The sequence below is a fragment of the Melanostigma gelatinosum genome (assembly GCF_949748355.1).
Source record: "Melanostigma gelatinosum genome assembly, chromosome: 2".
NCBI lineage: Eukaryota > Metazoa > Chordata > Actinopteri > Perciformes > Zoarcidae > Melanostigma > Melanostigma gelatinosum.
Window position 1 is genome coordinate 29,715,446 of NC_136635.1, and position 21,963 is coordinate 29,737,408.

At 43.5% G+C, this 21,963-nt stretch overlaps 1 protein-coding gene across 2 annotated transcripts; it reads right to left on the reverse strand.

Annotated features, from left to right (window-relative positions):
- Positions 1–6,498: 6,498 nt before the first annotated feature.
- hsd17b12b (hydroxysteroid (17-beta) dehydrogenase 12b) lies at positions 6,499–20,524 on the reverse strand. Of its 2 annotated transcripts, none has more exons than XM_079281814.1 (11): positions 20,196–20,524; positions 15,652–15,698; positions 15,199–15,274; positions 14,375–14,482; positions 14,052–14,116; positions 13,320–13,364; positions 12,625–12,659; positions 11,624–11,705; positions 10,120–10,185; positions 9,785–9,934; positions 6,499–7,637 (listed from the first exon to the last, which is right to left on the reverse strand). In XM_079281814.1, exons 1-11 carry the CDS (start codon positions 20,371–20,373, stop codon positions 7,530–7,532), a joined length of 960 nt encoding a protein of 319 aa, XP_079137940.1. In that variant the 5' UTR covers positions 20,374–20,524; the 3' UTR covers positions 6,499–7,529. The 2 variants fall into 2 exon arrangements, with proteins under 2 accessions (XP_079137940.1, XP_079137941.1); XM_079281815.1 differs by having other exon boundaries at positions 9,775–9,934.
- Positions 20,525–21,963: the final 1,439 nt, after the last annotated feature.

Below are 21,963 nucleotides of genomic sequence, written 5' to 3' on the forward strand. Positions count from 1 at the left end.
TTGTGTGTATGAAGCGATTGGTACGGCCTTAAACTGCACGTTAACTATTAGATCACAGTAAATGATGTAAGGTACTACAAAGCTACTGATAGAAGTCCAGCTGTGCAATATCTACCTTGCAGACTCACCTTATCAAACTGAATTTAGCCCGGTGTGTCTGACCAGCAGTACAGCAATTACAAAACTGACACAGCGCACCGATCGGATACCAGCTGTACGCCTCGCTGTGTGGAAGTGACTGATGGGATCATTCTTTTATGTGTCAGGTACCTAAACATTGCTTTCCAAACTGTGTAAAACAAAAAAAACTTTTGGTGCAGCAAAGAATTCCAGAAGTTAATGTATAGAGAATATAAACATAGAACTGAATGGAATAGATCTGCCCCGTTGTCACAGATATGCGATCCAGCTATTTGAGTCAGAATCAGCTGGATATCTTACCATCGGTGCGTTCCTCTGTCGTAGTTACGGATAACTGCATTGCCTTAAGAGTTTTTGGAAACATAAATGTTGTTTGTTATAAATATTCAAGCAGAAGACAACTTTGCTTTCAGAAAGCCATGACTCTAATTTGCATAGCCGACACTTAAAAAAACAGTAAAAAAATGAATCACATGGACCATTTGATATGTGAACAGAAAAAAGGCAATATCAAGCAGTAATATCGGACTTGAGAGCAAAAAATTTTTTCTTTTAGAAACATTGTTAAAACTTATGCTCCTTTAAAAATAAATCCCTTCTCAGTTTTTGTTTTCGTTCCACTTACAAGCCGTGTAGTCCTGTTAGATTGCTCGCCTCTCTCCTCTCATCCAACAAAAACGGAACGGCTGATTGCTTCGGGGCGGACGGAGTCCCACAGAGTCGCTCAATTATTGACTTTGCTAAGTCAACCTTTAATGTACAAATCCCGCTCAGACTCTTGTCCTTGTGGTGGCCGAGGGCCTGCTGAAGGCTCACAGCCCAGCAGACATTAATTCCTCTCCATCTTCACACTCAATTTTGTCTTGAATGTTCCTGCCAATATGGCTGAGCCTTGGAATTAGAAGTGGTAAATTATACAAATAACCTCTGAATAGCATGCCGTGCCCAAATGAAGTGAACCTGCCAACGCGGCGGCGATATGCGGCTGCGGCAAGTGAAATGGAAGGGCAAGTCCAATCATGTACGTACATGTGCTCAGTGAGCAGACTGTGGTGGCATCACGAGGACTGGTGCCCATAACAAGTGAGTATCCACAGTGTCTTGCTAGTTTGTCATATCTTAGTGTCTCCATCCTCACAAAGCAACAATCCAGAGTCTGTGGCAAAATTATTCAAGTCAGCGCTTCTGTTTGACCCCATGACTGATGTGTCAAGACCCAAGTGGTTTGAGATATATCAGAGTAAGAGAAGTCAGATTTTCAAAAAAGGGAAATAAAATGTGGGTCAGGGTTATGAAGTTGCTGTGAATACATATATCACCAGAACGGCTGGCATGAATCAGAATTTGTCAGTAAATTGTCCTTCAGAGTTGCTGAAGAATTGTAAAAGGGACATACTTATTCACTTTTTCAAGATGCATAACTGCTCTCAGGCAGCCGCCTCACGTAGAACAGATTTATTGTGTGAATAAAGAGTATGTTCAAAGTTGATATGACGTGTCAGACTCTGAGCTTGTCACCCCCCCCCCCCCTTTATAGACCCCACCTCACCCCACCACAATCCACCCCAGCTCACTTTATAGAAGTATATTACTTCTATAAAGTGAGTTGGGGTGGATTAATCACAAGCCATGCAATCCACTGGATATGCTGCAGCAGCAGCAGCAGGCTCAGACACATCAGCCATGCAGCAGACTATTATTCATTTGTACAATAAAATCACAAGACCTGCAGGCCAACAATCTCCTCATCAGCGATAAGAGGCACATAATCGTCATGGGTATAAGGTTGACAATGAAGGAGACAACGTAGAACGGGAGCTCGGCAGCTTGGATGCAATTATGATGTGAAGAATAGTCTGGAAATATGTCACATTAACCCATTTCTATTGAGTTTAAACAAGTATATCGCCTGCTGCACACTGAATATGAAGCGTGTGTGGAGAAATTATGAATGGGGCTATTTTTATGTTTTCAGCGAAGCAGATATTAGTTATGATAATGGTCTGTGGCCAAGACAAGAGTTATGTTTGCTCAAGCCTAAGTAGAATTTGACTCTGCATACTGGACCCTGTGCCTACGGTGTAGAATTGTGATGTCAAACGTTATTTATATGTTTCATGGATTTAGGCTGTACGTGCCACGGAGCATATAGTGACACGATAATATCATACAATGTGTTTAAACAAAAACATTAACAATTTAAAAGACATACGAGGCAACAACATGCGTGTTTCCAAAGCAAAGAAAGTGATTGACATTGTTTTGTTCATCCCTTAGGGTCCGCAATCCGCTCCTATCAATTCTTACTGTCATGTGTGTTTTGTGTTACATTTTGTTCTTGAAAATTCAATAAGGTATTGTTTTAAAAAAACATGATTGACAAGTAAACAGAAGAGACGGTAAACAGTAGAACGTATGCAAACTAAAACAGTCGTCAGTCCTCACTGTCCACGCTCCGTCTAAATAATTAGATTGTGCAAAACATGCCTGTTTTCTCATGTCCTCTTACCAAAACAAAGCAGTTTAAGAAATCTATAATTGGCAATATACTGTTATTTTTTTAAAGTAAATTAAACTATTAAATGTCTTGTTTATCTACAAAGTACTATATCACAGAGGCAAAAGTCACAATATTCAGAAAATGTAGTATATTGAATCTTTTATGAAAAAAACAATGGCCTGTTTGAAACAGCACAGTCATTCCACAGAGCTTCACGGTGGGAGGGGATATCCTCAATCAAAAGGGAGATTTTTCTTGTCTAATCTAGGCCAGGAAGTTAAAGAAACCCTGCAGCGTGGAGTGTGTTTTCAGCTGTCACGTGTGCGTAACTGCAGAGTGCCTTCGGTCTCACAAGTGGAGATTTGGGGGGGGGGGGGGGGGAAGCAGGACATCTGAGGACACTGAACCAAATGTCTTTTGAGAAATGCTCCACTAAAATCAATATTAGTTCTGTCGCCTTCGAATGAGAATGTCCTGAATGTGATATCTGTGCAGAGTTTGCTTGTCCTCTCGTGGGGCTTCTTCCTCCCACAGGCCGTACACACTTCAGCAACCATAGACATCGAATAGGAGTGGAACGGAGGTCAAACTGTTTTTTTAAACTGTCATTTGACACGTAATGCTATTTGGTTCGTTTTCTATTAAAGCACGGCGGAATTAGTAAGCTAGCTAACTAGCCAGCTGTCTGCTAGTTAGCTAACGATGATGTTAATTCCGCCATGCTTTAATGCTACACTGGCTACAGAAAACGAGCCGGACAAAGTTGTCGCTCATCTGGCGAAAGCAATGTGCTTTCCTACGCTGTGACAGGAGAGTGCGTGGACGAAGCAGTAAGTTGTTGCTCCGTAACGTCACGACTCCACCGCTCGTTTTAGCCGTTACTGCAAAAACTCACCTCGGCGAGTCCGCGACTTACCGCAAGTCGGTTTGGTTTACACGGAAGTTAGCCCACTACAACAGTCCCAATGGCAACGGTGCACTTAAAAATGGCCGCCACTCTGTTGATTTGAAGGGGAATGTCCGTTCTACTCCTATTTGTTTGTGAGCAACTCTCAGTTGTCTGTATGTCAGTTTAAGTGTGCTCGTCTGTCCGTTGGTCCTGTAATAGACTGGTGACCTGTTCTGGGAATCACCCCAGCAACCTCTCGCTCCATGGACAGAAATGTGAGCGCAGATGGATGTTTAGAATTGGTGGAATATACGACGGCTTTAGATGCGCGGCAAACTAAGAGGAGATTGCTTCAAATAACTTTTACCTGTGCATCAATACTCAACACCTATCGCCAGTAGTGGTGGAGTGAATATCCAGGCTTTGACTCTCAGTAAATATCAACAAAACTCTTTTGTGTTATTAGTTAAACAAAACACTGTTGTGTAATTATGTTGAGAAAAATGTGATTTGTAGAAAAAGTGTTTATTCATTGGCTAATTAAATTTAGATTAGCAGTTTATAAATGATTAAACAGCGGTAGACTCAAGTCTGTTGGACCACAGAAAGGAAAACAGCCTGTAACCTCAGCCGCACTGCAGTGATCACTGAATTAACTGAAGAATAAAGCAGACGCGAAAGAGTTGTTTTTAAGCCTCCCTCACAAAAAAAGCAGATACTCAGATAACAACCGGAAATCAAACAGGCTGCAGCTGGCATACAGTGTCTGTAATTGAATACATTTATGCAGCAGACATCTGCAGAGTGTATTTCTCAAAAATATTTTTCTATTTTTCTGAAAATCATCGAGAAACTACAAAACCCGTTTACATCCTCGATTCAAAGAACCGCTCATTCATCCTGTAAAAGCTGCTTTGTAATTGTTTGTTTTTGCCTTTTGGAAACTGAAAAGTATCACATGCTGTTTGCAGAGATGACGCAGACGACATGGAGCTCGACTGTGAGAGGGGGGAAAGCGCTTGATGATACTCAACCTGGTGGGAATGAATTGGTCACAGGAGGACTGATTTAGTCACAAAAAAGAGGGAGGCAGGAAAAAAATCCACAGTTAGAAGGGTGGAATTTTGTTTTATTGCAGAGCCCAAGAAGGGGGGGGGATTTGGTTTGTTTCTCTGGAAATTAATTTACGGTTCAATTGTATCAGACGTACAGATTGCAGGTTTCAATATGCAGTCAGGCTGGACTGAGAGGGGGGATTGTTGTATAGCGCATTATAGTTTGTGCTATTTAGCTATAAAAAAAAGTGTATCAATAGTGCCCCCACATGGAAAGGCCTGAAAGACATGAATGGCTTTCTGTAAGCCACCATTAAAAACACAGCTTTTCGTGCGTGATTTCAAACACCATTGATATGAGACTTGATGCAGATGTTTAAGTTGTCAACATAACATTTTACAGATTATTTTGCATAAAAAAAATAGAGGAAACCGGCCACGAAATATATTCGAACAGCTTTATGACTCATTTCAAAATCTTAGCAGCAATGTGTACAACTTTGCATTGGGAAAGTAAAGCGTTGCAGAAAACCACTACACAACAAAGCACATTTCCTTTGAAAATATTGATCAAATGTTTGTTTTTTTAAGTGTCTTTTGACCAGCTCCATCACAAGTCTTTACTGTCTTGACTCGGTGCGGTCTCGTCCACCAGTGGTGACGTTTTTTTTACCAAAAACTGATTTCTTTTTTTTTGCAGGGAAGCCAAATGGGTCAAACGTGTCACAGCGATGAACAAACGCTCCTCTTGAGGAGCTCATCTGGTGCTCCTCCTCAGGCTCTCCACGGCCCGCAGGAAGGACCGCAGGGCTTGGTCCTCCTCCAGGGTGGAGCAGTCCTCCTCCTCCTCCTCGATGATGCCACACTGCACGCAGCGGAGGCGGGGCTCGCGTTGTCCGGCCCTGCAGACACAAGCTGTGGCCAGGGACTGGGGGAACTCCTCCATCACCAAAGGCAGCAGATGGGCAGGGAGCGTGTCCATGCTGGTCGCCATGGTGAACGGTGGCCCAAATGCGAGGAGGACGACGTGGGGTGCCGACGGCGAGGCTCGAGAGTAGAAGCGATGTGGGATCTTAAAGCCTCTTTGTTGAACACATTCTGGTGTATCTGATCAGCTGTTTCCACAAGTTTTTGGTAGAGATGATTAAGAAGGAAAAAAAAGAAATTCTTCAAATATGAAATACTCAAATCAGTGAGCGCTGTTTAATATTCAGCCCTGAAGGTTCTGCTTGATGAGAGATGATTTGAGAGATCCTGCTGCTGCTGCCCTTCGCTCTGCTGTGAAATCACAGTGAGTGAGTGCGAGTCGGAGCGAGCCGTGGACTCTTTATATATATCTCGACGCACTCCCACTCGCTTCTTCCTTTGGGCATCCCTCCACACACAAACAGCTCCGCTCCCCCTCATACGTTCTCAGCGATGACACACTTCCGCAGCTTCCATACCGGTGCACCGGAATCATCTCCCAGAAAGTGTTGGCATGGGAACCGGACAGCGAGGTTGGGGAGGGAAGAGGCAGAGGAGGAGAAGGCAACACATTTGCATGGACTGTGAAGATGACGAATAATGGCACAAACCACTCGAGGGAGGTATACGAGCTGATCAGTAACAGTGTGTATGAGGCGTTTGTGTTACACACAAGACTGTAGTTTTTATTTGATTTTGGGGTTTGATGGTATCAGACAGAGATACACAGGAGATTTACAGATACTTTTGCATGCGATGTCTGCCTCCAAACTCCCAGATTTCCTCTCGTTAGGAAATAAAACCCTGAACTGTTCTCTTATCAGGCCTTTCAATGATTTCAGCATAATATGGGCTAATATGCGTTCCCTTCCAGGTTCTAAATCTTGCAGCCACACGATTCAAAAAGAAAGGCGAAACCGAGCAAAAGAAGACAGCAGACGGATGACTGAAGTTATTCCAATTTATTGAGAACAAAATGCAATTCAGTTTTCCAGGTGTTCTGGTTTGCTCCGCTTTCGCCACAAAACAACAGGCGCGGCAGGTATTAGGAATACGTCTCATGCTGAAGGTCATGAGGACATAAGTCGGTCCCCTGCTGCTGCTGCACCTAAACAGTACAAGATGCCCGCGGGGACCAACGCAGTATAAATTAAATCTGAGCCAAGACAAATCAATGGAACAGGAATACTACTCTATGAACACACAAACTCCACATACGTGTGGCTTTGAAAACAAGAAAAAGAAATGTTCGGTTGGTCTCGTCTGTACATTTGGTCTGGTTTAACATTTTAGGAAGGAAATATATTTAGTTTGTAAACAAAACGCACATTTTCATATTCCAGCAAAACGTCTCCGTCTGTGCTGGTCATTCATCTGCAGAGCCTCCTCCTATTAAATGTTCCACAGATGAAATGAGGTTTGGTGAAATTAAACACGCGGACCCGTCACTGCCCCGTCACCGCCCCATCACTGCCCCGTCAACGCCCCGTCACTGCCCCGTCAACGCCCCGTCACCGCCCCGTCACCGCCCCGTCAACAATGATTTTGGGGCTCAAGAAGAAACTTCTGAAATGAAAAAAAGAAGCTATTAATGTCACAAAAACACCCTTTTAAATCGAATTGAATATTGTTCGAGTGCTGCAGAAAGCGTGACCAGTAATTAAGAACCACCTCCAGACGGGTGGTTTGGGGAATTCTTTTTAGTTTCCGCATTAGCGTTCCCTTCGTTAAAGCCGATCACGCCGATGAGGAGCGCCACTTTGTTCGGTATTTTTCACAGAACCGCTCGGATTGAACACACGTGACGGCGGCCAGACGTCGCGTCGCCGTTGACAGGGAGTTATCGGGAGGGGAGGGAGGCCGAGGCGTTGCCTAGAAACTGTCACATTTGCTCTTTCTACGGTCCCCGCCAAGGCGGCAAGTCGGGGCGAGTCAACGCGGCTGGTCCCCTCCGTCCCCGGCCGCCAAGCAGGTCCGTCTAACCCTGCTTCTGCTTCTTAAGGTAGTGAGCTCGCTGAGACAAAACCACCCCCATCACATGGCTGTTGAGGATCCTGGTAGGGAGCAGAGCAGTAGTCACCCAGCCCTGTGGAGGGAAATAACATGGTCAGCTGGTGGCATTTACAAACAACAGATTAACATTCATTATTCATTTCCGAGCCACAGAAGCAACAATTGTGGCAAGCGACTGAAAATGCAGCCAATTGTGTTGTTTTAATGCCGATGGAGGTATTCTTTGACACAGGCCTCTCCGGTAGCATCTCACAGAGAAATTTAATTTAATTTCAGCATTTTCTTTTTAAATCATGATGAACTTATCTTTCTGGACAAATTCAACAAATACGCAATTATTGTTTCATATATTGCGCATTAGTAGGCAGTAGAAAAAAAAGCAATAAAATGTTTCTGCTTCAGCCGTAGTGAAGGTTAACTCGGCTTTAAGTCAGACAACGGCAGTTATTCCTTCTGAAGAAACCTTGGGTTTTTAATCTTCTTCAGTAAGTGGCAGCTTTATGACGCATCATAAATGGTTCTCTCATTGACTTACCATTTTCACTTAATCACCAATACAGATTTCCTCTTAATTGCATTATTTTAATTTCTCACACTGATTTACTTTAAAGCTGGAATGTGTTATTTCTTTCTAAATTGATATATAATTAAATCCATATAATGAATTATGGACATGGTTGAGAGGGGCGATACACTCTTTGGAGCGCGCTTCACTTCCATATCCATTTACTTTTATTACCGGCGGCGACAGCGCAGAGCTCGTGTGTGTGTGTGTGCGTGTGTGTGTGTGTGTGTGGGGTTCATGGCATGATGTGGTGCTGGAGCTACTGCAGGAGTGCCGTTCAGTACTTTGTGCCAGGTGTTTGTATTTCGCGTCGTCTGTCTGTGGACCCATTTTGACAGCAACAGTGTCACAACCGCGTAAGATGCTGCCACGAAACTTTACAGGCGTGGAGTTGAGCTTCAAAGTGAGGGTTGAGTTCGAAAATGGGTGTTATTCCAAGAAACGGTGCTGGAGGTAGGGGGGGGGCTACATACTAATGACATCCTGAAGACACCTCCTGTAGTAAACTACCACAGAGGCTGTTTCGAGTACTTTACCAGCCGTTTATATTTCGGTCTGTGGTCAGATTTTGTCAAACGCGAGGACGCAGTCACAAACTTCACAGGCGTCCAGATGAAAATGTAGGTTGAGTTGGAAGAGGGGTTCGGTCCGAGCGAGGGGGACGACGGGACGAACACCATACTTTACGCAAATGCTGAATTTGCTGTCACCAAACTAAGGCCAGCAATAAGGGGCAGGAAGTTGGGAAGGGCCCCCCACTTTACGCCCCTGGCCCGATTTGGCAAGATGGTCTCTTATTATTATTATTATTTAGGTTTCCAGGTTGCAGCAGTCTGAATATCATACCGGTGAATTGCGGATTATAACTGGGGAAGTCAGAGCTGTGCTGCACAATTGAAGAGAGAGGGATTATCAGATAATCAGAGCAGACGCTACAAGCTTGTGGTTTCGCTAAATATAAAGGCCGGTGACAGAGTTTACCTCATCGGCAACCAAACGCACCGAATCAACAGCGGCTCGCTTATGTCTAACGATTTATTGACCCCATGGGCACTGTAACGATCGCTGCGGTTATTGATGTGCATATCAAGAAACATAAGCATTGATATGCAGGTCACACAGTGAAGACTATGAAGAAGACGCCTGAACTAACTGAACTCAACTTGTGTTTCCGTCTCACTTCTGATGCTCGTGTCTCCGCAGAGTAATCGCAGTATCAGGATGCACACAGTACGCGACGTAATAGAGGCGCATCCCACTGCATCACTCCAGAGGATGTTCACCTCGTGATCGATGCTTTTCAGCAACTGTTGTCACATTAAGTCAGTGAGTGGAGATGAGCCGGTAGGAAGCGCTTTATGTGCAACGTGAACTTGGAGCCACTTTCCTCCTGTTGCCATGACAGACCTCGACTATTACTCCGTTACTGCGGAGCAGTCGTGTTAAAATGAAACATTTGACAGCCAGTCAGATTTGAACTGTTCACGGCTCATTATATAAATGGACTGCAATGTGCGGAGGAAGATCTGGCGGCTTGCTTTGTGTGAAATTCAAAAGGAAGCCCGAAGTGACGATCTGGGAGAAAGAAAGTACACGGTGTGTCTTTATATCAGACTCTTTGTTTTGTGTTACCAGCATTACATACCAAGACTTACCACAATGGCATGGGGCAGGTAGCCATTGGTCTGGGTCTGCAGCCCCACGGTGTTGAGCTCGGCTGAAACGTACCGCTCGGGACTGGGCTTGTGCAGCGTGGGCCGCCGGATTTTACTCAGCTTGGTTGCGACAAAAAATGGCAGAACACTCTGGGGGGGGGGGGGAGGGGAAGACACAGAAATGAACAAGGTGTCTAGTTTCATATCTTGGTTCAGTGTTTTTCTTAAGCCTTAAGGATCCTACAAATTGCATTTCTAACCATCATTGTGAAGCAGCAGACTTCATTAAAAGGCCCGTGTGCTCACAGCAGAAGAACGAAGGTTGCTTCACTTACCTGGATGATGATGCCTTTGTTTTTGTATTCAGCTTGCAGTCCTCGAGAAAAGAAGTCCACAAATGCCTACATTGAATAAAGGCAGGTCGTTAAGGCCAAAACTACAGTTCCAGAAGAAGAAAAAAAAAAAAAGATGTTGCACCGTTGCACTTCTATTCCCAAAAGAACAAGAACACTTCGAGTACAAAAGCTGCAGTCCTGAAGCGAGCTAAGAAGAAATACGTGCACAAAGAGTTCAAGTACAATGGGCTTTCGCAATGTTAACGGCAGGTGTAATGAACTGAGACGATCGTTAAATTGGGCATTAAAATGAAGATTCATGCTTGATGGATTTTGGATGCACTTTTTTAACTTGCATTGCTGACACCCGAGTTTAGAAGACAGAAAATGACCCGGCATTAAGACGCCAGCAAATTAATCAGTTAAAGTGTGTTTTTTTAGGCTAACAAAAACACACACACGAGACAGCCATATGCTCCTGTAAACATTTTTAATTGGTACACTACCTCGGGACCCGAGTTAGTCACCCACTGTATTATTTTTTGCAACAATTAAAACAGCAAATATGAAAAAAGGTACGAGGTAAAAATATATATATATATATATATATATATATATATATATATATATAAACAATGTGTTGGATTTTACAGTAGAATGAGGTCTAAGAGAAATCTACCCGGACTCCCCGCCCGTTAATGAATTGTCTTTGACATTAGACAACATCAACATGCCACACAGCAATCATCCGCGCATATCTCTATATGATAAAAATGCCAAAGAAAATAAGAAATGATTCATTTATAAGTTATGTAGAATAAGCATCACTTTGTTATAGATTGCTGCCGACTTTAATTGAAAACCATGACGGAGACGTGTTTGCCTTTTTCAGGGTTTATTACGTTAAATTCGACTGACTTCTTCTTTGGACACGTTGTTGGAGGGCCTGCTATGTCTGCCGCAGTGTCGGCACGAGGTAGAGGACTTGCTCTGGCTGAAGGGAAGGCTGGAGCACATCGGGAGAGAGGGCAGATTCATTTCTCCGCCATTGTTGTTCAGAACTTGCAGCCTACATGTAGGATCTAAAGGTTGGTCTTTGAGGGTACTTGTCCCCGCCCCCTCCTTCACTGCGATTGGACGGCTGGGTAAACGAGTGACACGTGTGACAGTGAAACGTTGAACGTGTTTCAGCTCTCGGTGACCAGAAGAAAAAAAAGAAAAGAAAAAAAGAAATGTGCAGCAAAAAGGAGAGGAACGCGAGGGCCGCGGTTGCTTGTAATCTAATGCTGTCGGCTCGTCAATAATGCAGGTGTTGCAACTGCCCCAGTCGATTCGTTTAACCTCAATGTGTACTATGAGACGGAACGATTCACCGCACGACAACAAAGACGGATTTGTCCTCACGGACCACAGTCTATGGTGTAGTGTAAACCGTTTATGATGCCGGGACGCGTTTATAGACAACACGTCAGCTAAAAGGTCATAAACCGTGTACTGCAATTACCTTGGAGGCGGAGTAGACGGTGAGCAGGGGAACAGGGTACATCCCGCTGGCAGACGAGATGTTGAGGATGGCCCCCTTCTTCCTGGAATATAAGCAGAAGCTCATTTATACTGACAGGAAACGCAAAGCACGAGAGACGGGGGGGGGGGGGGGGGCACAACCACTGACAACCAATCCCAGTAGAGGACGCGGCACTTTGTGTGCTTGCAAGCTGTAAACTGCTCTCGTCGTACATCAAAGCACAGCAGGTAGATATTGATACGATCAAAAGGAACGGTTCGATCCATATTCAAACATTTGGCTTTCGTACAATATTGAATCTAAACTCGAGGCAGATTATGTTTGGAGGAATAAAATCATTTTGTACGTGTAATGACGGCGTAGCAAGCAAAGACTTCACTCAGCCACAACAAAACTGATCTGAGAATTGTATCAATCAGTTGTAATGCAGATATATATAGATGTATATGTTCCATCATGTCACAATAACCTAAATGCAGAGTATACAGTACGTATTATGAAAGAGAGCCTCTTCCATTGATAATTAAAACTCTGTCGTACTATCTGATAGTCAAATATACGTAACATGAAGTTTCATGCGCGCATATTTCAGTGAAGATCTGATATTACATGTTGATAAGTGAGTTTTAAAAAGGTGTTGGTATATATATATTTTGTTTTAAATCTCTGGACAGAGAAGGGCTAACGGTCTCCCCCGTTTCCAGTCTTTGTGCTAAGCTAAGCTAAGCCTCCAGCTTCATATTTAACAAACAGATATGAGAGCAGTATCAACTTTCACACCTTTCTCTTACATACATTCATTCATGTTTAAAATGAGGAATGACTTAAACACAACCCCATAAAACAATGACATAATAAGACATCATCATTTTCAACTCAAAGCACTATGTGCACCTTTGTGCACGCGTTAATTATTAGAGACTCACAGACATCAGTAATGTCTCAACAGATCAATTAGTGCTAATATCAGACAAACTTACCTCTCAACCATACGAGGTAATACGAGACGTGTCATCTGCAGAAACAACAGAGAGAGAGAGGTGACAAGTGTGAGAAACAGAGTGAGAGCATCGACAGACAACAACAAAAAAGTTAATTAGCGCGTGTGTGTGTGTGTGTGGTGGAGAAGTGTGTGGAGGTGTGTGTGGGTTGCGTGTGGAGGTGTGTGTGGGTTGCGTGTGGAGAGGTGGTCGAGGAGGGAAGAGAAACAAAGAGAGGGAATGATAATGATAGCAGAGGGAGCCGTTTGAAGAAATATTGAATGACATAAATTAAGCGTAAAGAGAGTGGACGGACTTTTAGCTGTTGCTCTGGGAACCTGGAGAAGCGACCGACTACGCTGCATGTCCTCCTGCTGCTTATGTGCCTCTTTATTGTTCTCATTGTTATCATCTGAGGGACTACCCGTCAGCGGATCTCAAACCACCTCAGCCACTTAATTACTCGAAGGCAACACGGACGTCACAGCGAGTCGTTCGACTAACAGGGAGAGCCCACGGTTGTGCCGACTGAAGCACTTCATGATCCCCGCTAGCTACCGCCAAGTCAACTATACGAGAGTAATGTAATGAAAATAATGTAGACACGAGGCTGTATGTGCCTCTAGTAAACATCATCTTCAAGGGGAAAGACTTTATACAAATTTATTTCCTCTTTTTAAAATAATAACACTCACCTGGCACACGGACGTGATGTTAATGTGGACAATGGTGTCGATGAACTGAAACAACAAGATCAGGAGCATTACTACAACTTGGGGCGAGGCTGCGTTTGTGCATCATTTTTCGGAAATGTAAACAATTCTGTTCAAAAATCAACTGCAGGTGTTGAAGATGGTGTAAATGACTTTACATCCAGCTGCCAAACACACAGAGAGAGACTTCTCTCACATGTGATCTTTCTAATTATGTATTTTCACGGTCTCATACTTCAGTTTTACAACAAAATGAGACTTTTTTTTTAAACGTGTAAAATGATCTTTTAAATTGAGAAACACCATATGTCTAATTCATGGCAGAATTCTAACGGATTCAGAAGTGTCCTCTCTTGTGCTACAGCTACACTTCACTACTGCACGTCCTGTAGTGGCCTCTTGTGGCCTCGTTTCAGCACCAGGCTCGCTTCAGGTAAGCAACGTCGTGTAACTACAATAAGTCAGCACGTTTCCAGTCATACCAGATCAAATAAAAGTGCAACATTGAATCAGTTTATTCAGCAAAAAGCAGAAAACTGATGTGCGCATGTAAAGCACACTGGAGCTAGATTTGACCCAAATAAGATGTGCTTAAAAGACATTATGGGATGTGCTGAATCACCGCTTCTATTCCTTTCAATCTTGTAAAATGTTTTCCAGACATTTCATTCGTCGATATATTTTATACGTTCGCGGCGGATAGCTTTAACTTACCGTGTCGAGATTGGGGACGTTGAGGAAGAACTCGGGGTAAGAATATGATGTTCCAACATTGTTCACTGTTAACAAGAGGAAAACAAGAACAGTGACATTGAATGTCAAACCGATGGATGAAAAGGAAAGGGGCCATTTCTGTGGTGTGGAATTCCGCTTTCCAATCTTAGGAGGGCAGCAAAGGGCTGAAGAATTAACCCGTCTGATTGCATTCACCATTTCACTGCATCCCTGATGTCTGCAGGTCTTGATTCAGATTGAATGTGTAATCTCCTACGACCGTCTAATTCACTTCTGTGAAAAGTGAGACGAGCGAGTCTTACCCAATACTCCAATCTCCAGTCCCGCAAGTCCATCTTCAATCCTGGAGTAGATATCTACAGAGCTGAAGTCTGCCGCGATCGTCTTGGTCTCCACGCCGCATTTGCTCGCTGAAAGCACGAAACACGTCAATGTTGCACACTTGTAAAGCAAAGAAAGACCGACATTATGAATGACCACATCGCTGGCAAACAGTCACTTTGGAAGAGAGAGAGAGCGAAGAAGAAAAAAAACGTAAAGCCTGAAATAATCCTTCATCAACGAGGATATCCCTCCCTGAAGAGGCAGCTTTCATTTAATTGGACAGATTCACTTTCAGCTCCAGCAGGAGGCTTTACTGCCTCACAGCGAAGGAGCATAACAGTCCCGCTGAATCGCCACTCAATGAGCGGACCGCCGGTGAAAAAAACACGCAATTCAATATCATTTCATCGGAGTCATTTAGCCCCGTCGGACCGTCGCACAGTGCAACATGGATGCAACATTTGGGGTTGAGGATGAATGAGGCCGAGTGGCAGCACGGATCAGTGAGACTGAACGCCACTCCAGCAGCTGTCAGACCGAACACATGCACTACATTAGTCATGTGCCTCCCGACCAGACGTCCTGTTGATTTCCCTCCACTGTGAGACGTGGGATTAGTTAGACTGATGGATTAACTGGAGTAATATTGAGCGACATATTGTATTTAAACATGATGCATATACGCTACGCGTCAAAACAAAACACCCATCCTCACTCTCGATTGACTTTCCATGTCTGGCAGCATTTTTTTGTCGGCATGTTTAACAAACTAATGAATTAAATTAATATTCATAGAACTCACAGATCGCCTTGGACACGTCATCCAGCTTCTCCTGAGAGCGGCTGATCAGCACGATGGAGAAGCCTCTGCGGGCGAGCTGCAAACAGGAAATAAACATGTCAACAAAGGCAACACACGTGCAATTCACAGTGGAAGTGGCATTGAACAAAAGGTGTGTGTGTGTGTGTGTGGAACATCAAATCATTCATAAAGGAGAGTTCAGTCACTGTATTCGTAGTTCTGTAAACGTGTTCTGCATTTGATTTGCACCTGTAGTTTCTATTCAAAATGTCAAACAGGTTTCTCCTTTGCATCTTGAAGATTTAGGCTGCTGCCTGTAAACTGCAGGGTGGTGAATTTACCGCACTCCCAAAAAAAACCAAGTCACAACTTTAGGAAGTATTTAATATTCCGTATGTGTGTGACAGAAACAGAGAAACTCCGCCATGTGGTTGAGGTAAGGAGGAATCTTACCTCCTCAGCATAAGCTTTCCCAATCCCGTCTGTGGCTCCTGTCACAACTAAAATGGAGAAGGACACACAGAGGCGGAGTTAGCAGGACAAATGATGTAATGTCCTGAATCAAAACTAAAAACGCAGACGTCAATAAGGCAACATGTGCTTCTCCGTGTTCACTGGAGGATTCCCGCTATGAGAACAAGCTACAGATTCTAAACAACATAAAACTGTCCGGCTCATTATTACGCTTTCTTTAAATAAGTTTACACTTCTACAGTCGCCAAAGTACGTGGACACCCAAACCAACGGGCGTTAATCTGCTGCTGAAACAGCCTCCATGTAAGAACAGACAAAGAGCGCCACCCACAGGAACTTCAGCACCACATGAATCCAATGATTCAAAGACGTCAGAGTTATGGACTGCTCGGCGGACCAAGTGATCCCTGGAAAGTGCAGCGCAAGGGCAAAAAGAAACACACAGAACGACTTTGGAGGGTGAAGGGCTGAACGTCGGTGTGGATAGATGAGTATACCCGGAGAGCAGCAGAGGTGAATAAAGAGGACAAAGAGAGGGGGCCTATTCTTAGCAATCCCCATCTTTCAGAAGGAGCCGTTCATCACACCGCTGGCTAAATATAACAGGAAGTGGACGAGAGGAGGAGAGCGAGGACGTCACCCCGTTTGACCTGTAGAGCTCTGCTTAAAGATATTCTTCTGCTCTTTGTGTCAACTTGCATGTTCTTCTTCTCTTTGTGCTTTTAAGTGTCAACAGCAATTGTGTTTTCCTGCATTGTGGTGCGACCTACTTGTGGGAGTGAAGTGCACTTCAGATGGGAATATTGGTCGTTCGGTTCAAACCACATCAGTCTGCTTGGGTGCACTGAGCAGCGGGGGCCTCTAGGGGCCTCTAGTGGGGCTCTCAGACTCGTATGCTGATTAAATACTATACGCGAGGAGCACCGACATAAGTGCAGTGTTCAAAACTAACTTTGTCTCAGGAAACTCTGTCAACGATGACTTGAGGGCGGACGTGACGACGATTGAGATTCAAATTCTGTTTTCAAATTAAACACAAACCATAAAGAATTTTATTGGTAATAAAATCTTTCATGACTGCATAGTGCAAGGTGGCAACCGTGGTTTCAGTTTGGCCAATCAAAAGCCGACGCCTGTAAGAGTTAGTGGGGTCTGCTGCCGGGCACATAAAATCGATGGACTTATTGTTTCACACTAAAGCTTCGTTCATTTAGTTTTGATATGCTGGGACAAAGATCATCTTCTACGGAGGCACGACTAACACGAGCACTTGGTGTTTTTAGTCTCACTTGTTATAATATATAAACTGCGGCTGAAACTACATTTTGTCGCCTTAACTCTGGCTGTCTGCCAACACAGAGCACCAAACAGCCTTGATAACAACCCTGGCATATTGGCTTCGCGCAATCCTAATTAAATATGTCTTTTAGTTTTCCATTTGAGAATTATATGGCAGAGCAGTACACACACCTGAACCACTGCTGCTTTCATGAGATTGTTGTGCTTTTGCCGCAATCGCCCAATACAAGCATCCCCGCAGAGAGCTTTGTCCTTCCGAGGACACTCTTAATTCCTTCCCTTACTCATCTGTGGCGCTACCCTTCGCCGTGCCCATCTCCCCTTTCCGTGTGATCTTCCTCAGTACAGATGATGCCGAGGTGCCGAGCATCCTCTGGGGCTGCGCCAGAGCCAAGCCGGGGGGGGGGGGGGGGGGGGGGGAGGAAAGAAGAGCGGAAATGACAAACACGAAACACGGGGGATCCTGGGGGCAACTAAAAATAGCACAGATGAAATGGGTGGGGGTGGGGGGGGCGATGTCAGGTCTGCAGGCACGATGATGAGGGAAACATGGGCCGGGGTTATTTTTAGATGTATCAGAATGAGCTGTTTTGCAGTCGGAACAGAAAAAACAAAACAAAAAAAAAGCTTTTACAGCCGAGTGCATGTTCCCTTCAGTCAAATAAAAGCAGGTCTATTTCAGGAAGCGCCGTCTTCTGCTGAATGTAGGTTAGACTGGCTAGCTGCTCTAATGATGGCGCTACTGCGTGCCACCGTTTTCGGGGGCGTTGGGTTTGATAGCCGGCAACATTCCATTGTTGAAAATAATTGAAGGGCTGGGAATAAATCGTCTCTTTCTGCACCCAAAATAAAAGCCAGAGTCCTGCCCTACTTCCAGCCTCGCTTTCTCTTTCCACTGGAGGAGGAAGAGGAAGAGGAGGGGGCTTTCATGCAGAAATAATTGGCGGACGACATGTTTAGTTAATTCTACCAATGACTACAATTAGGGATGTTTAGGGGATATTTTGTGACACCGACAGGCTTTTGTTCATTAAGCAATTTGAGTTTTAATACACACTTTAAATGAAGGAACCTAGCGCTAAACCTACACGAGGTTTGCACTCATGCACATGTTAGAATATTTAAACCGGACTTTACATTTAAATCAGACAGCATGCGGACATATGACGTCGTCATAAAAGCACTGAGATGATTGTGAGCAATAGACTTGGCTGTAACTTTCTTTCTAGATGCTAAAAATAATTAAAGCATTGTCTCAGATAGCAAGACGCCATTCATTCCTTCATTCATTCATTAGGGTACCATTACAATGGTGCCCTGTTATACTGCCACAGACACACACACACACTCAGGAAAGTGGGACGTGAGTAGCAGTGAACCAGAGGCCCGAGGACCCGGACTCTCATTCATGAATGGCTCTGGTCCTCTTACGTAATCAGGCCATCCTCTAAATCAAGTCCACTTCAGCGAGACAAACTTTGTGAATGAGAGCAGCCGCCGGGCTGCTTTGCCTCGTTGGATATTCTGAATCATTGCGCATGTGGAGCCTGATCCAAAAAAACCCGTCTGACGCATTTCCATTTTTAGCTGCACACTAAAGAAAGATCAAAAGCAACTTTCAGCACGCATCCTCATCCTTTGGGTTTGTCTGTCAGACTGATGAGCACACAGCTGAAAAGACTGTTGTGAATCCAGATATGTTTTATTATATAGTAATATAATAAAAATTATTGATTTAGGATTGTGAAATATGATCTACAGATGCATGAAAGATTTGACCAGAATCAGACATCTTGTGATTTCCACTGACCGTGAAGGATGCAATGTAAAATAACTGCATCTAAAAAATACTCCTCCTTTCCAAATCGTTGTTCAGAAAAAAAAAAAAGTCTACGAGCTGCGGCGCTTTGGTCATATTGTGACGTGAACCTTGAACAGCAGACAAACATTGAAGCTATCCCCAGCGGTTCAAACTTCAAGGTTCAGCCGGTGAGCGAGGGACAGATGGAGAGCATTCAGTCTGATTTGATAATCCCCTCGAGCCGTAATCCCGTGACGAGATGTACTGCAGTGGACACCGGGTGACAAAAGGCTGATCATTCGCTGCCCGTTCTTTTATGACCACGGATTGAGACTGACAACGAAGTACAACAGATATCAGTAGACTGGAGACGTCACAAGCACCAGTGCGGGTCATGAAACTTATTAAGCTTATTATGCAATCTGTGCAGGTTGTTCGTGTCACGTTGACATCATTAAAGGAAATGTGTCTGCTTGCATCCAGAAGTTTATTAACAGCTACATGAAGTTTACCAAATGTATATAGAGTTTATGGATATCTGTCACTTCATCTATACCATATCTATATCTGAGGTCATAGGTGTAGCTGGTGTTGTACCAGACTGGACTACATTCTCATTTTGAATAATAGAAACTCCTCTCTTTTTAATGCAGTTATGAAACTATTGCTCTCAAATTGAAGTTGTATCAAACACGGAAGTAATTTTTCTCATGCAGAATAAAGTCACCACAAATGTAGTCAGCCTACAGGAACGTTGACAACAGTATTTATGATATACGTATTAAAAGCAGGAGGTGTTTCCTGGACGCAGCTCCTCTGGCAGGTTGGTCAAAGGCTTCATTGCTCAACAGCCCGTTATCTTTAGCTGATAATCTAAAAAAAAAAGGTCCAAACACGTGTTGGTGCGTTAAACATTTTAAATGTATTCAATACAAAGATGATGTTTGCTGCGAAAGGATTAAAACACTATAACAAAGTATTGTTGCCAAATTCAGCTGGAGTCAGAGACGCAACCCTCGCGTTCATCCAGAAGAGGTCAGTGAACAGTGCTGACAAAGACTCGCGTGCAGCTACAACAAAATGATTTGGGCTTTTGGTTTTTCAAACTAAAATGTAATTAATTCAAATAGATAACGGAGCCTACTACAGCATACACGTTCTCTTGAAGGACCATTCATGTTTACAGAAAGAATGGTTAGTTAATACAACAATGCAGACGTATTATCATCATTAATATTACTTTAGAGAGACTTTATTTCCTTTAAATTCAAGTTGACGCTCATCTAACTTACAGAGGAACCACCAGGGCACCAAACAATGTCATTCCTGTCCTTAACCAACATTATATATATATATATATATATATATCATGAACCATCTCAACGTTAGACAGTAACATCTGCTATTATGCACAGTTTCTCACCTGCCCATTTCCCCAGCTTGGTGGGTGACACGAGCCGTCCATTGCCCAGCACCCACACCCTGATCCCGGTCAGAAGCCGGTACACGGAGCACACGGACAGCCAGGCCGCGGTCAGAGCACCGAGCCAGAGCAGCGGCGTCTCCACGGTCCGTAACACTGCTTCCCCGCTGGACCACATACCTGAAACCACACGCGCCTCTGTCTCTGTAGGATCTGATACCTGTAACGTCTGGACTTGTAATATATGTGTTAGTCGAAAAAAAGTAAGACACGCTCAAAGTGCAAATGCGTGTGACGAAAATAAGGAATCAGGACGTTACTTCCGCGTTGGCCGCTTCCGTATCCGCGCTTGGCTGTCTGTGATTGGTCCGTTTTCTTCTTCTTTTACTGGTTTAGAAGGCAAACTGCAAAATAATCTGAGCTTTACTACCACCTGGTGTTTTACCTCAGACCTCCCTGTCACAGGTCCTGTATTTTATAAATACAAATATATTTTATTTTATTTTATTAAAAGGTATGTGATATGTCATTTTTGGGGCGGTTATATTATGTTATGCCTTTTTAAAATTACTTATATCTTCAAGGTTCTTATTTGATAGGCCTGGCTCTGTTTTAAAAAAAGACAATCAATGATTCAGTTTCACCCGAATGTTTTACAGTGAGGTTTGGCACTATTTTTTAGTATGTTGAAAACTTTGTTTGAAAATGCAACAATAAAAATCCAACATGAAAATCCCAGCCGTTCACGATTATGGAGTTATGTAAGTGGAAATAATATTTTTTTAAACTTTACCTAAAAGCCAGTGCCCTGTCCGGTTGTTTTGAGGGTGCATGAAAGCTGGCAGATTATATTGCAACAAGCATTTTTGCAATGTTTTTTGTTTTTTATGGAAATACTCATATCAGCAATACTGATACGTGGTTTAAAATAATTAGCAGTATTCATGAATATACTGACAGTACTGTGATAAATCCATTGACACAATAAATTCATGATATGTATTGTACACCTTATTCCCCCTGACAATTAGAAATATTTTTTAAAGTGTATTTTAACAAAGTGGCCCAAATGTGGGTCTAAATAGTAAAACAGTCTCATGAGGGACTTTTTTAATCAGATATTTTGTTTATTTGATTTTACAGTTTTCCCCAAAAACACGTATGCTACTTTGGCTTGAATCAGTTTTTTCCCCTTGTCTTTTAATGTCTTTTTACTTTCGAGAAGTTACAAGACTTCATTGAATCTAACTTCGTATACAGACACACACACACACACACACACACACACACACACACAGGGAGCACACAACTCAGCCAAGTGGAGCAGACAGCAGTGGTCCATAATGTGAGAGTGAGCGTTACATAAGAGCATTGCATCTAAAAATAGAAATGCAGCAATGGTAAACAGGAGTCTAAACTGCTGGCTGCAAGCTTTCAAAGGGACCTGAATGAAATTTAGATTAAAGCGCCATCTCGGACATAAATGGACCAGCTGCCGATCACGAGAGGCTGCAGGCGGGTACAGTGGGCCCCGATGTCCACGTGTGAGCCGGTGGGAGTGAGGCGGATGGAGAGCCAAAAACTGTTGCATTGATAAAATGATGAAGCGAGAACTTGACCCGTGGCTTCGACAAAACATGTGAAAAGAAGCAGTCGGCTAATATGTGTAAGTATATGGACATATTTTAATCACACGACATTGTGCACTATACGAGCAGAAATTCAGCACCACGTGTGGATGGACAGCTCCTCATCATTATGTCATTGT